Source organism: Verticillium nonalfalfae (genome assembly GCF_003724135.2).
Source record: "Verticillium nonalfalfae strain VnAa140/NRRL 66861 chromosome Unknown scaffold_46, whole genome shotgun sequence".
Lineage (NCBI taxonomy): Eukaryota > Fungi > Ascomycota > Sordariomycetes > Glomerellales > Plectosphaerellaceae > Verticillium > Verticillium nonalfalfae.
In genome coordinates, this window is record NW_021167271.1 from 92,909 (window position 1) to 106,331 (window position 13,423).

Consider the following 13,423-nt stretch of genomic DNA (forward strand, 5'->3'; position numbering starts at 1 on the left):
TGAGCTTGTGGGTGACTGGTGATGTCTCTATCCAAGTATGAATCTCCCTCCTGTTTCGATCATAGCCTCTGAGATGGTGATAGGCCGATCAAATTCAAACGTACGCACCCTCGACCATATGTGTTCCAGCACCAGTCGTGAACGGGTCATGTTTGCAAACTTGAATGTCGCCTCCATGCCGAGCAAATAATCCCGCACCATGTTCCTACGAAGCGGCAGAGTAACATATGAGCCCAAAACAACAATCGGCCAACACATTGTCGTGACGATTTGAGATTGCGCGGGGAGCTTTTCGAGGAGATCCATGAATTCTGCCACTACTGGCGCAATAAGCCGGTCCAGGTTCGATGCTGGTTCCCGGCCAAAGTCACCAGAGGTAGTCTCGTCTAGTTCATGAGGCGCGAACTGCGTGGCGATGTTGATCCAGTGGGAAGCTTCCAACAGGATGGCTGTCAGTGCGAGTTGGAGAATCCTCCCGCTAGCCTGGAAGGTATCGTCAACTCCAAGGGGTGCTTCCCACAAGGACACATTTGCCAAAAGCAATGCAATTCTGGATCTTAGCATCGCCATCTCGTCAAATGGTGAGCTTTGATCCGAATCTGACAGCTTTGCCGGTGAAGCGGTCGAAATGAGAATGGCAAGAGGTATTGATCTCGCCTCATTCAAGAGAGCGACAGCTTGCGGAATGAGGCGGAACAGTGCATCCGAACAGCCGAAGAGAGCACCTGTATAGCCCGATGCTGAAATTTCGTAGTAGACGGAAGCTGACTCGTCAATAACGCTGGCGTCGGTTGTGTCCGCAGGATGACAGATGCACGCGAGAGCCAGGAAGTAGGCGTAGAGCTCTCTGCCAAAGACTATAGCATTTTTGTAATCCCGAGGTACTTCGTCCAGGCGGCTGAGGATGTTGGGAGCTAGCTTTCGAAGGGCAGTCAGATGTTGGAATGAGCTTCCACTTTCGCCGCCGTTGGCAAGCTGTCAAGGTTTAGTTGCCTATTAGATAGGAGGTCTATCAGAAGGTCGGGAAGGCCGGACGCACCTCTACACAGCAAAGTAACAGCATGGAAAGAAATAGCGGTATCCCAAAGTCCTCATCCCCACGAGAGTACCGAGTGATGCCATATTTGAGGCTTCGTAGAGCGAGAGCCTGCTGCTCCAACGTGTTCACCGTGGTATTGCTAGGGCTGCTGGCCGCGAGGTGAAAGGAACTGAAAGTCAGGACGGAATCGAGCAGCATATCAGATGCATGAGCAATAGGCAGTAATGCATCGGTGAAGGGCGTGTAGGTGCCGACATGAGCAGATGCCATTTTGCCCGTCCGGTGAAGGTAATGGTCGAGGAGAAACTTTGACTCAGGTCTCAGCGATCCATTAGATGGCAGGGTTCGCGGAATGGAGGTCAAATCTTCTTTGAGAAGCCTTGCACATCGCCTTGCCGTTTCAGACTCATTCTTCGCCTGGGTGTGCTTCTGTAGGTGATCCTGGGGCTCGACAGCAAATATGGTCAAGGTGGAGGAGGGCTTGGGAGTTGCGCGTCAGCACAGGTACACTGTCATACAAGCACACAGTTCCATTCCCCGGCAACGATAGCTGTAACAGGGGACTCACCATCCCTCCTTTGCGAGGCGGACGGACCTGCTGTGTCGGGGGCCAAACACAGACGAGGTAATTGCGCTGGCAGCCCCGGCAGATCGGCTTTGCTCCATCGCACTTCTTCTTGCGCAACTTACACGGCAAACATCCAGCACTTGGATGCATGTTGAAACTTGCACTTGCTTCCACTTCGACGCCAGTTCGAGGAGAGCGATTTAGTCTGGTGCATGGCGTTGGGGAGCTGAGCATCCTGGATTCGCACGTGGGGGCGTGCAACGTTTAAGTGTGAGCATGTGGTCTCCTGACTCCAGAATTGCGATTCAGGGGCACACTAGCAATCTTTCCCCGCATCCCGTATCGCTTGGGTGGGTTTCTGTTGGAGAATCCCTTGATGGGGATGTACAAGGCCCGGCCTGGTTTGGAACCACGCGGAGCTGGGATTGTGGCTTAAATTAGCTTGCCATAGTCGGCCACGCTGGGGTAGTACACTCTGGACCCCTGTCCAGCCAGGACGTTTCAGCATCATGCCGGAAGTAAAGAGGATTCCTGGCGGGCGTTGAGTTCGAAGATTGTGGTTTGTATGTACTCTCTCTGGCTCTTTCAGAATGGCAAGGAAGGCGGGAAAGGGAGGCAGAGCGGTAATTGCAACTGACAAGTACAGCAGTGCTAGTATCAACACTTGCTTTCTCCTAACGATAGGCCATTAAAGGCGAGGTTGAAGCCCTTCGAGATGCTCTGCATCTTGTAATGACTCAACGAGATGTTCCTTGAAAAGGATGATCTTTTGCCGTTCCGCATCGTCGAATGGCTAAGACCTTTGGGCAGGTTGTTCTGACAATAATATACATCGATTATGGTGTATGATTGGATTTTCCGTTAGATACTGTGATCAGTTGAACTCTTGCTGTTTAGAAAATCTCTGGGAACTGCGTGATATCTGGCCTTTGCTTTGCACTATTCCCTTCTCTGCTGAGGTGGTTACTAGGTATCGGCGAGGCTGTCTGAAATACGATGCTACGGGCTTTAATTAAAGGTCTGAGCGCTTCCTCTGCTCTGGGTGCGTCATGCCGATGGACCTGCAGTCCCTGCAGCCCTCTCACCACGCTTGTCATGGCACAATTAAGGAATAATGAGTTGAGCGGGAAGAAGTGGTCAGACAGTCCAAATTCAGATCCAGGTCTATTCAGTTTCAGTCATGTGGACGTCAATATGTCAAGCACCAGGGGTTCGTGTCTATTACCAACAGATCAAGTCGACAATATCATAGATCAGCACATACCTCGGCTTCCAACAGACCACATGTTGCAGTCAAGTTTGCTATATGCCAGCTTCTCCTACGACTATGACCCACAACCACCGGCTGATTCCCTGAGTCCCTGTACATGAAATCTGCATTCATGATACCACCCCATTTTACCCCATCGCAACATGGGTGGCCCAAAGTCCCAAGTCGCGGAAAGTCGAGGAACGCTGGCAGCTCTGACACGTTCGACGAAAGCATGGCGGCGCCAGACAAAACAGGCAACGCACGAATTCTTGAGTCACCAACCGATGGCTTAGTTCTAGACAGCCCGCACTCGCCAATGCTCAACATGCCACTGGAGATCAAATCACATCATGTAAGACTACGAGTCAGACCACTTTGCTCAGGTATTTCTAGTAAGCCACGCTCTCAACACAGCTATTACGTACGATAGAATTACGTTGTATCCGAATAGTAGGCCGATTGAACAAAGTCCTCGACTTCTCCAATGCACTGGGGTTGGTAAAATCCTGTACACATTCGACGTCTATTTCTTCCTCGTCGAGCCCATTTAGCAGTAGAAGTCAAAAGTACATCATGCATTTCCTCTCTGATATAGCATCCATTCTCAGTTACTACAATATGAAATTTGTTCATCTACCTGCCCAAGCTCTTGCGTAGGCGCCGATGCTCCATCACACATTAACACTCTCTTTGCTGGGCGCACAATGACAACCATCCTTTCCTTGTTGAACTTGGCTCGGCGTAATGGCATAGGAGGGGGGAACTAAACGAAAAGGTTAACGAAGTGAACGACCTGTGGGGCTTGACCTGGTGCCTACTATCCATGCAAGGATTCCTCTCAAAGAAGTTCCTCGGCCGCAGCAGCAGAGTGATCGGCTCGGCTGGCATGACAGGATAGTCTTCGGGGGCAGGGAAGTGTGTGATCCCAAAGGTATGCCAAAGCACGATATCCGTGTTGGCGATATTCTCATCGGGGTTCTGCATGATCCATTCGGGAATGCCCTTGGACGGGATGCCTGAAGTCTGGGTGACATGACGGCCCGCGGGGTAAAGTTGATCATCTTTGTCTGGTTTGCGCGCTGTATTTAGCCGAAGCTCTGCAGTATGGCATGTAGGCGGATCAAGGACGGAATATGGGATGCACGTGCACTTACACTTGGTAACATGGACTGCATGACGCGCAAACCCGGCCCTGTTCCACACCAGGCCGCCCTCGGCGGCCATTAGTGGAGCGACCTCTCTACTCACTAGCTTGTACGACACAGGCTTGTGGCTGTGCTTGTTAGCCTTGGCCTCGTTGGAGATGTCCCAGGTCCTGCTGGTCGAGCCGTCGTAGTCTGCTTGAGCCTCGCCCACCGTCTTGTACTTTGTCTTGGCGGCGAAGAAGGCATTCCCATGCTTATTCTTTTCTGACCCAAGGGAGTGCGGAGATCGTGCGGCGTCCACCTGGAAGACGGTGTTATCCTGGCCATCCAGGTTAGGGTCCACGCGCAGGCAGAATAGATGTTGGTGATTGTGCGCATTCACACCGCTGTACACTTCGGTTCCGTATCCCTCTGTATCGTCGCCGGGGTTGATGCTGGCCGTGTTGAGAATGCCTGTAAGCTTGATCTCGAGTTGGATGGTGCCATCCTGATGAAACACCCAGTAAATGCAGTATTCGTAGTTCGCGGCGGTGAAAATATGTGAGATGAGAAGTTTCCTACCGCGAGTGACTATGGTGCTATCATCTCGAAAGTCGGTGTGCTTGAACAGGATGCCAGCATCCTCTTCGTGGATGCATATGGCGTTCTTGATGCTTCGAACACCACCAGCTTGGGTCGGGAGGTGAGCATCCATGTAGTGAATAGCTCCCTTACAATCACACCCGAGCGCTAAGGAATTGGTCATATTTCCGGCACCATACTCGCCGATGTCGAAGGCATGCTTTCGATGATGGGGGTGATCTGGATTCCCATAAGGCACAACCATCTCGGCTAGCGAGAGGCGATAGAACAGAGGCCGGGCTTTCCCCTCAAACTTATCGAAGAAGTTGATATCGTTGAGCACGATGCCCTCACGATAATTAAAGCCCACATGAATAGACCAATTCTGCCAGCGGATGACGCGGTTTTGCACAGTGAAAGAGACTCCCTCTGGCTGCGTGATATTGATCGGCTTCAGATCTGTACGGAACCCTCCCTCCTTCTCAATGTCTGGTATATGGTAGTTGTTGGGCTTGGCAAGGCTCAAGGGGCGTCGGACAGGCGGGATATCTATATCGATGACCTCTTTTTTGGCCACGTCAAAAACGGGGTAGAAGTCGAGTGGAAAGCTGTATTGGCTGTCGTCGATATGGGGACGATAATAGAGGAGAGCTTGCTGCGCGCGGACTTTGGTGCCGTACTTTTCATCGTGCGTAATGGTCCATGGGTCGCAGTAGACCTTGTCCATATCTTCGGGGGCGATACCGATAATCCTACACTGCTCGATGACCTTGGGGTCTTTGCGTAGGATGTGCTCCACGTTGATCATCTCCTCAAGTATGATCATCGGCTGCACACCGTCAAGGGCTTCCCATTTGGTGATTATTCCTCGGTCGAGATCAACCAACACATCGTAGACCTGTCCAGATCTGTCGACGACAACTACGTCGGCGACTCGCATTGGTACAGGGGCGGTGGCGGGCTCGGCTAGCCATTTCAGCATGTCTTGCTTCCGCGGTTCGTGGAGAGTGACGGTGTTGAAGTGAGCATTGCCTTTCTGCGAGCGGACGATGGATACGACGTTTTCGATCTCGTACGCATCGAGGGGATCAAGTGGGTGCTTGGCAGGTCGGTTGGCGCTCAGATGCCTGGAGAACTGCTGGATTCGATAGGAAGCCATTGTGTGAGATACGGATTCCAGTGTAAATTCTTCCGAGACTCAATCAATTTGGGGAATATGATGGGAGAAAACTGAACAGCGAAAGCGGAGTGTGGTCAATCTGTGGTCAGGGCTGTTGCTGAGACCTTAACATTGAAGTCCGCGATCCAGTGTCATCCTGACGTTTTATCACCCAGAGACTGTGGACTAAGGACAACATGAAGGAGAGCAGCTGATCTGTCATACGCGTGCGGATGCGAGAGACGGCGGCATCTTGCCTGATCAGTTCAATAACTAGCAATGATTGCTTGAATCGCACATGATCGAGCTACACCACGGCTTAGTTTTGCGTCCCTCGCTTGCCAACAGCATTCGCCAGTCTGAAAGAATAGTGTAGTTCAGCTCAGCTTGGAGTTGCTCACTGAGCGCGGGGTGTTACCAGATGCGGTTGGTAAGAACATGACTCGCCACTGGGGTTTACCCCTCCTCGCGTCAAACATCCGGCGGCGGTGGCCCCAGTTCGACAGCGTGGGGAGTTGCATTGGCCCCCACCCCACACCCTCTGAGGCTGTAAGCATGCTCGAGATGCCATGCGATAAGGGCGGTCTCAAAGCCTTTTTCGTCAGGAGCCACGTTCGGCGCGAGCAAGCACTAGCTTCAGGAGGGGTTCAGTTGAACGCAAGACACCAACCTGCCAGGAGCCGGCTGCTTACCTGATTCGGTTAAGTCGAATTGAGGTTCATCACGGCGGGCTACTACTTCAAGAGGTTGGCTCATCCCAGTCTCGAAGATCCGTATCCTGCTTTGCATTGCTATGGCTGATGCACTATTGAGCCCAATCTCACTTAACAACGCCCCGCCAAAGTTCGTCAGAGAAACTAGAGTAATGAAAGCTGATGAGAGCTCTTAAAACAATGCTCTTATACCAATAAGATCGGCTTCAGATAGCTAAATCTTTTTTGATGGTCAGTAGGTGCAGTAAATATAGTAGAATGTATCAATCAGGCAACAATTTATGTGGTCACTAGTGCCTGATGTTTCCGGGCCACTAGGCACTATGAATCATCGCATGTTTCCCGCACGGCTTGACCTGCATTGTCTGCCGCTGCGGTATGCATTTTCTATATTCTCATGAGTACTGCCAGCCAAAGAACTCTTCTCATAGAAACCCTAATTACCACAACCGAGGTCAGCTCATCACAGACCAGGGCTGCGATTTCAAGACCGAATCAAGTTCGTCCATCAAACAGGCCCCTTGATCCACGGCGCTAATCCACAAGCCGACATTCAGGTTGGAGGTGGGTGTGTCTTTATGTTGACTGTAAGGGTGTCGACAAAGCCTGAACGACCCTGCCTTACTTACCTACTAATACGGTGTCGTGGGCTGCATACCCCCTCCATTGCCTCGCCAAGTACTTATAGTTCCATCTCAGCTTCGTCAGACATTCGAACGTCAGACATTCGAACATTGCGCCGCAGACTTCACCGCCTTTCCTATTACAACGAGATGCCTTTCAGCAATGTGGTCGACCAACTTGCACAGCTTCAGGATTGCGTCTCGCCCCTTGCTGTGTAGGTTGCCGGCTGGTATGACACCGAGTCGAGCTTTTTCGTTTTGCAAGCGAACCTTGTTTTCTGGAAGCGAGCTGCCAAACAAGACTAAAGGACCTCCTCCGTTCCAGGGCGAGACCCCAAGCAGCATTCCGCAATGCTTGGCAAAAAGGTCGTCAGAGCTCGAATTGTCTTCAACTGTTCATGGAAAGACCGCCAGCAGGCGTAATATAGTACTCACTTCATGTAGGGATCGAATCCTTCTTGCACCTTACAACCTTCCTGCAACGCTAACATATATCAAGCTATGCTCATCACAATAGGCATAGCTTACTACTTAGGTAGAAAGCACCAGCCTTCACCTACGGAGAATTCAACTTTGCCCCTCGCCCACACAGACATGCCGACGCACAGGACCGATGAGGAAAACCTCATCGCTGCCCGGACGGAGCTTCTAGGGGTTGTTCATGAAGAACAGATCAGCGTCAGAACGTCGGACCTCGAGTATCACTCAACGTCCGAGTGGTCAACACACCCAGCCAAAGATACTGAGCGCCCTTTTATGGTTGTATTTCCGCATTCGACCGAGCAGGTTTCCGGGATTTTGAAGATATGTCATACACGCCGGATTCCTGTAACCGGGTATAGCGGTGGTACCTCACTTGAGGGCCATTTCGTACCGACCCGAGGTGGCGTATCAATCGACTTCGGACGTATGGACCAGATCCTATCGTTACATAAGGACGACTTGGACGTTGTGGTGCAGCCTGGAGTCCGATGGGAGGCACTTAATGAAGAACTGGCTCGGGATAACCTTTTCTTCCCTCCAGACCCAGGCCCTGGCGCCATGATTGGTGGTATGGTAGGTACGGGATGTAGCGGGACAAATGCATATCGCTATGGCACGATGCGTGAATGGGTGCTATCACTTACGGTAGTGATGGCTGATGGCACAGTCATTAAAACACGTCAGAGACCGCGAAAATCATCTGCAGGGTACGACCTGACAAAGCTCTTTATAGGGTCCGAAGGCACTCTGGGAATGGTAACTGAAGCTATACTGAAGGTGGCCGTCTTGCCCCAGTCAACATCAGTGGCTATATCGACATTCCCATCGATCCGGCATGCTGCCAACTGCGTGGCAAAGGTGGTTGGTGCAGGCATCTCTATCGCAGCAGTAGAGATCCTCGATGATCTCCAGATGCGAGTCATTAACCAAACAGGCAGCACGTCGCGGGCATGGGAGGAGGTGCCAACGCTGTTCTTCAAGTTTGCCGGTACTCCGGCTGCTGTTAAAGAGCAAGTAGCACTGGTACAGCAGCTATCGAGTGACTCAGGATCGCAAACATTCGAGTTTGCCAGCAGTCACGATGAGCAGCAGGAACTTTGGAGCGCGCGAAAGGAGGCACTTTGGAGCACAATGGCTTTGAAGCGGGACGGCGACCATGTCTGGACGGGTGACGTGGCAGTGCCCATGAGTCGATTGCCAGATATCATCGAGGAGACAAAATTGTCCATGGCCAATGCGGGCCTATTTGGAACAATTGTCGGTCATGTTGGAGACGGTAATTTTCACATTATCATGCTTTACAATGATGCCGAAAGAGAACGGGCTGAACACGTGGTACACGACATGGTCAAGAGAGCAATTGAGTTGGAAGGTACAGTTTCTGTGAGTACTACAGACCAAAGGTTGAAGATTATACTGACGCGTACCAGGGTGAGCATGGTGTTGGCTTGGTCAAAAGAGACTATCTGAACCACGAACTTGGCGAGGCGACCGTTGACGCAATGCGACAGGTGAGTCGTTCGTGTTGGTCTTGGCGCTTTCTAATATGATGCAGATAAAAAAAGCATTCGATCCTCTTTGCCTCTTGAATTGCGACAAGGTGATAAGGATGCAAAGACCTGGTGCTGGGGAGGTTGCCGAATGGTAGATCAAGAGTCACAACTTATCGGGATTGATAAGACAGCGATATAATTGCTCTAGGTATCGTGTGTGTACAAGCTGCTATTAAACATCAATACTCAAGTCCAGCATTTGATCTGCCACACATACATGGAAGCATATTACAAAGAACTATCTGAAGAAGCATCTATACAATCATTGTCACAACTGATCTTCCATCTATTTCAGTGATCATCTTGTTCTCCGCGATACCCTAGCATTGCAATACGGAGTGTGTATGCTGACACTATTGACCTGCAAATTGGAACGTCTCTTGATTATTAGTGGTATGAGTCTGATGACTATAGTCGCCCTTGCAAGACATCGACGGTTAACTTGCCGCCTCACCGCTTCATCCAAATGAATCATGGTCTACTACCAGGATAAGGAAGTCTGCGTCAGAGCTCGCGGCGCTTGATGAGATAGAGCTGAGTCTTACCTGATCTTTCGCGCGAGCACGTCGTGCTAAGTGACCCCGCTGGAGCGGAGTGCCTATACCATATAAGTCTCTTTATGGGGAAGTCTTGCAAGTCTTCCCTTACAAGTTGTCTCAGGCGCCGGGTTTACGAGTGACGTCAATACCGCTAGATCCTTTAGTCTGTTGTCCGAGGATCTATTCCTCCCTCTTACACTCTTTAGGGTCTTCATGTACGGCCATTATAATAGTAAGGGAACGGTAGCGGTGTATCTTATATTGAAGAGAGGACTGACGAAGTGAGGGGCTAAGCGTTAAAAGGCTCTTCTTCCAAGGAGGGATGTAAGCGTATGGTACGAAAAGGTATACCTAGAGATCCCTTAAGAGATGGATGATTCTTAACGTGAGATTCTTCTGGCGATGGCCTACTACTCAATAGAAAAAGGTGTAAATCTTCAGCCAGTATGAGTTGCAATTCACACGGATAATGACTGTAGATAGCGCGGCACCGTGAATGCAAGGTTCGCCTCCCGACATTTGACTCGGTCATGCATTCTAGACGAATGTATTTTTGGATTCTCAACGCTGGGTGTATGGATCATGATGCTGGCCATAGGTTGTCCCAACTTGACGATCTCAAGAATGCAGCCTCGAAAACACGTCTGGGAGCTATCCGAGACCGAGTGTTATTCTTAGTGGCGGGAAAATTTCCAGACGAAGCTACCAGTTGCTGAGTCCCCGACGACGCATCGGAAACAAGAATTCCACCATTCACATACGACTTGAGATCCATATAAGATGGGGACTGTTGCTAGGAATCTAGTAATGCAGCCATCGGATGGGTTCCGTCGGGTGCCGACATCCAGGGGCTTGCGGAGCCTGAGCTGAGGTGGGGTCAGTAGTGGGGTCGGAGCGGTCGACACACGGCGGTCGGAAGCCCGCAGTGCTGCCAACCCGCTGCGACGGCCGGGACTCGTTTGGTTTGACGGGTCGTCAGAAGCCGCGATGATGGACAGGGAGAGTAACCCAACAACTCGTCTCGGCGCAGGTCATCTCTTGGCGCAGCATAATTTGGCGGAACGTCTGTGGCTTCAGGATTTACCCAGCAGATTATCCAAATGGCGTCTTTGTGCTGTTAGTGGGCATCAATGTTACCCATCGGAACGATGACCGCTACTCGAACGTGGCATCCCACTGACTCGACTCCTCCCCCAGGATCAGCCGATGGTGATCGCCTACCAACCAAACCAAGGTTTCGACTCCACAAACATCTGACTCGACATTGGAGGCGACTGACTGGTGCTGGTCAAGAGTTACATATGTATAAAGAAGTCATTAACCTCCTGCGACAAGCAACCCGCAGTAATCTACAATTTAGTCACTTGAACACCAAGAACCAACCACGCAGCTGGTAGAGAAGAGCGTCAGCATGGCCGACAGTAAAGACATTGCAACAAAGCCCACCGGCGAAGGAAGAAGAAGTGGTGTCGAGCACGTCGAGGAGGAGCTTGGGAAGCCCAATGTCATCAGCGAGGATGTCAACCATCCGGACCCTGAGTTGTACATCGAAGCCCTCGCAAGGTACCCCAACGATGAGTCGATAGATCAGGTGGCCGAGAAGAAAGTACTCCGCAAGATTGACACGCGAATACTGCCCCTGTTAGGCATATGCTACTTCTTCTACTATGTTGACAAGACCACTCTGTCAGTAGAACCCTTTCATCCGAAAAGTACGCGCTCTGACAAGGACAGATCCTATGCGGCCATCTTTGGCCTCAAAGACGATCTCAATCTCAAGGGCGACCAATACTCCTGGCTCTCGAGCAGCTTTTACTTTGGTTGGCTGATCTGGGCAATTCCCTCGAACCTCATCATGCAGCGCTGCCCGCCTGCTTGGTATTTGTCCTTCAATATCTTCATGTGGGGTGCGTTGCTCATGGCACAAGCTGCAGCTCGTAACTTCTGGGGTCTTCTAGCCCTCAGAGTTCTGTCTGGTGCTTTTGAGGCAATCGCCGATCCTGCTTTCATGTTGATCACTTCAATGTACTACACTCGCGAGGAACAGCCCTCGCGCATCTCAGCTTGGTATGCGTGGAATGGCATTGGTGTTGCTGGAGGAGGATTGATCGGTAAGCTACAGCCGTCCCTGGTTCATTCTGCAGCTACTGACGGTTTAGGCTACGGCATTGGACACATCAAGGGAGCATTGGAGTCATGGCGCTACGAGTTTCTTGTCGTCGGTGCTTTCTGCTCATTCTGGGCCATCATCCTCTGTTTCATGCTGCCGAACTCGCCTCGCACTATCTGGGGCTTCGACCGAGAGGAGAAATTAATCATGATCGCTCGTATGCGTCGCAATCAGACGGGAATAGAGCAACGGAAAATCAACTGGGGCCAGATCAAGGAGGCATACTGCGATTACAAGACCTGGCTCTTCACTCTGCTTGGTTTCGTTGCTAATGTTCCCAACGGGGGCATTTCCAACTTCTCCACCTTAGTGATCAAGGGCCTTGGATTCGACACTCTCGAGACCGCTTTGCTCGGCATTCCTCAGGGTGCTCTGGTGGTCGTCTGGATTGGCCTGGGTGCTCTGGCCAACAGGTATATGCCTCGCAACAGTCGCACTTTGGTTTGCGCAATCTTCATGATTCCGACTGTTGCTGGATCTCTAGGCTTCCTTCTGGCCCCCAAAGACGCCTACGTTGGACGGCTGGTCTGCTTGTATGTATGAGGAGCCCTGACTTTGTAGGCTGGAAGCTAACAATCATTTTCTAGCTATCTCACCGGCTCGTACCAGGCATCGTTTGTCATTTCTCTTTCTCTGATCACCTCCAACACGGGCGGTCAGTCGAAGAAGATGATTGTTTCAGGCATGATCTGGTTCGGCGCCTGCATCGGCAACATTGTCAGCCCATTCTTCTACCTCACTAAACAGGCCCCGAGGTACCAGCTCGGCATCGGCTCTATCCTTGTGGCGAACTGCATTGAGCTCGCTCTCTTCTTCGTGTTCCGCTATGCCTTCAAGTGGGAGAACAAGAGAAAGGAAGAGAAGCGTGCCGCCATGCGCGCGAACGGCAACTTTGTGGCCGACGAGCTCAACGTCACTGCCTTCACAGATATGACGGACAAGGAAAATCCCAACTTTGAATACGTCTACTAGATAGTTGGGCGCAGCTTACGACAGCGCAGCGCGATATTTATCCCGCGGAGCGACCTGTCTTCTGCCAGGGCTCAAACCAACGAATATTCATTCGAGTCAAAGTCATTGCTAGAAATCATTAGTTCTTTATTCAATTTCGCGTGTCAAAACGATTTGATTTGGTTGAGGTTGCCATTTGTGACGCGATCGAGGCCATCTTTGGTGTGGCTTCAAGGATGGCACTCGTCGTGATACGGCTCGAGTTGGTTGTCAACGAACTCACGCGCCACAAACTTGGAAACCCGCAGCGTATCGCTCGTCATCGGCTAGAGCTCGACGCGTTGCACTCGCTGAAAGCTGTTGTTACACTGGCAGGTAACACAACATGTTGTAAATTTACAGCAAAGGGCTGCGTTTTTGATGTGGCGGTTCAACATTCCGGGCGAGATTAACCGACACAACGATTTTTAGCTCTGGCCTTGCAGAACAGGAACCTGGGTGTCGTTTCGCGGCATTCCGAGGAAGTCCGGAACCCCGCCTCGAAAGCAACGCTCTGGACCTGCACAGGCGGTGCATGCCCCATAAGTACTTAGCTTGAATCGATCGCATTCAATCCAGAGAATCCACAGCCTATGCTCGCCTTCGGTATCCTGCACCAGCGCCTCAC

The 13,423-nt window shown here is 51.2% G+C and overlaps 4 protein-coding genes across 4 annotated transcripts; 2 read left to right on the forward strand and 2 right to left on the reverse strand.

Annotated features, from left to right (window-relative positions):
• Positions 1 to 27: 27 nt before the first annotated feature.
• On the reverse strand, positions 28 to 1,757 carry D7B24_006456 (uncharacterized protein; the record flags this gene model as incomplete). Its single annotated transcript, XM_028640586.1, has 3 exons — positions 28 to 975; positions 1,040 to 1,519; positions 1,608 to 1,757. The coding sequence occupies 3 exons, from the start codon at positions 1,755 to 1,757 to the stop codon at positions 28 to 30; spliced, it is 1,578 nt and encodes a 525-aa protein (XP_028495222.1).
• A 1,773-nt stretch (positions 1,758 to 3,530) lies between these two features.
• D7B24_006457 (uncharacterized protein) lies at positions 3,531 to 5,724 on the reverse strand (the record flags this gene model as incomplete). The annotated part of the gene is made up of 3 exons (XM_028640587.1): positions 3,531 to 3,622; positions 3,678 to 3,926; positions 4,014 to 5,724. 3 exons carry the CDS (start codon positions 5,722 to 5,724, stop codon positions 3,531 to 3,533), a joined length of 2,052 nt encoding a protein of 683 aa, XP_028495223.1.
• A 2,245-nt stretch (positions 5,725 to 7,969) lies between these two features.
• D7B24_006458 (uncharacterized protein) lies at positions 7,970 to 9,191 on the forward strand (the record flags this gene model as incomplete). Its single annotated transcript, XM_028640588.1, has 4 exons — positions 7,970 to 8,116; positions 8,321 to 8,926; positions 8,974 to 9,054; positions 9,099 to 9,191. 4 exons carry the CDS (start codon positions 7,970 to 7,972, stop codon positions 9,189 to 9,191), a joined length of 927 nt encoding a protein of 308 aa, XP_028495224.1.
• A 1,855-nt stretch (positions 9,192 to 11,046) lies between these two features.
• D7B24_006459 (uncharacterized protein) lies at positions 11,047 to 12,777 on the forward strand (the record flags this gene model as incomplete). Its single annotated transcript, XM_028640589.1, has 4 exons — positions 11,047 to 11,321; positions 11,370 to 11,746; positions 11,795 to 12,338; positions 12,393 to 12,777. The coding sequence occupies 4 exons, from the start codon at positions 11,047 to 11,049 to the stop codon at positions 12,775 to 12,777; spliced, it is 1,581 nt and encodes a 526-aa protein (XP_028495225.1).
• Positions 12,778 to 13,423: the final 646 nt, after the last annotated feature.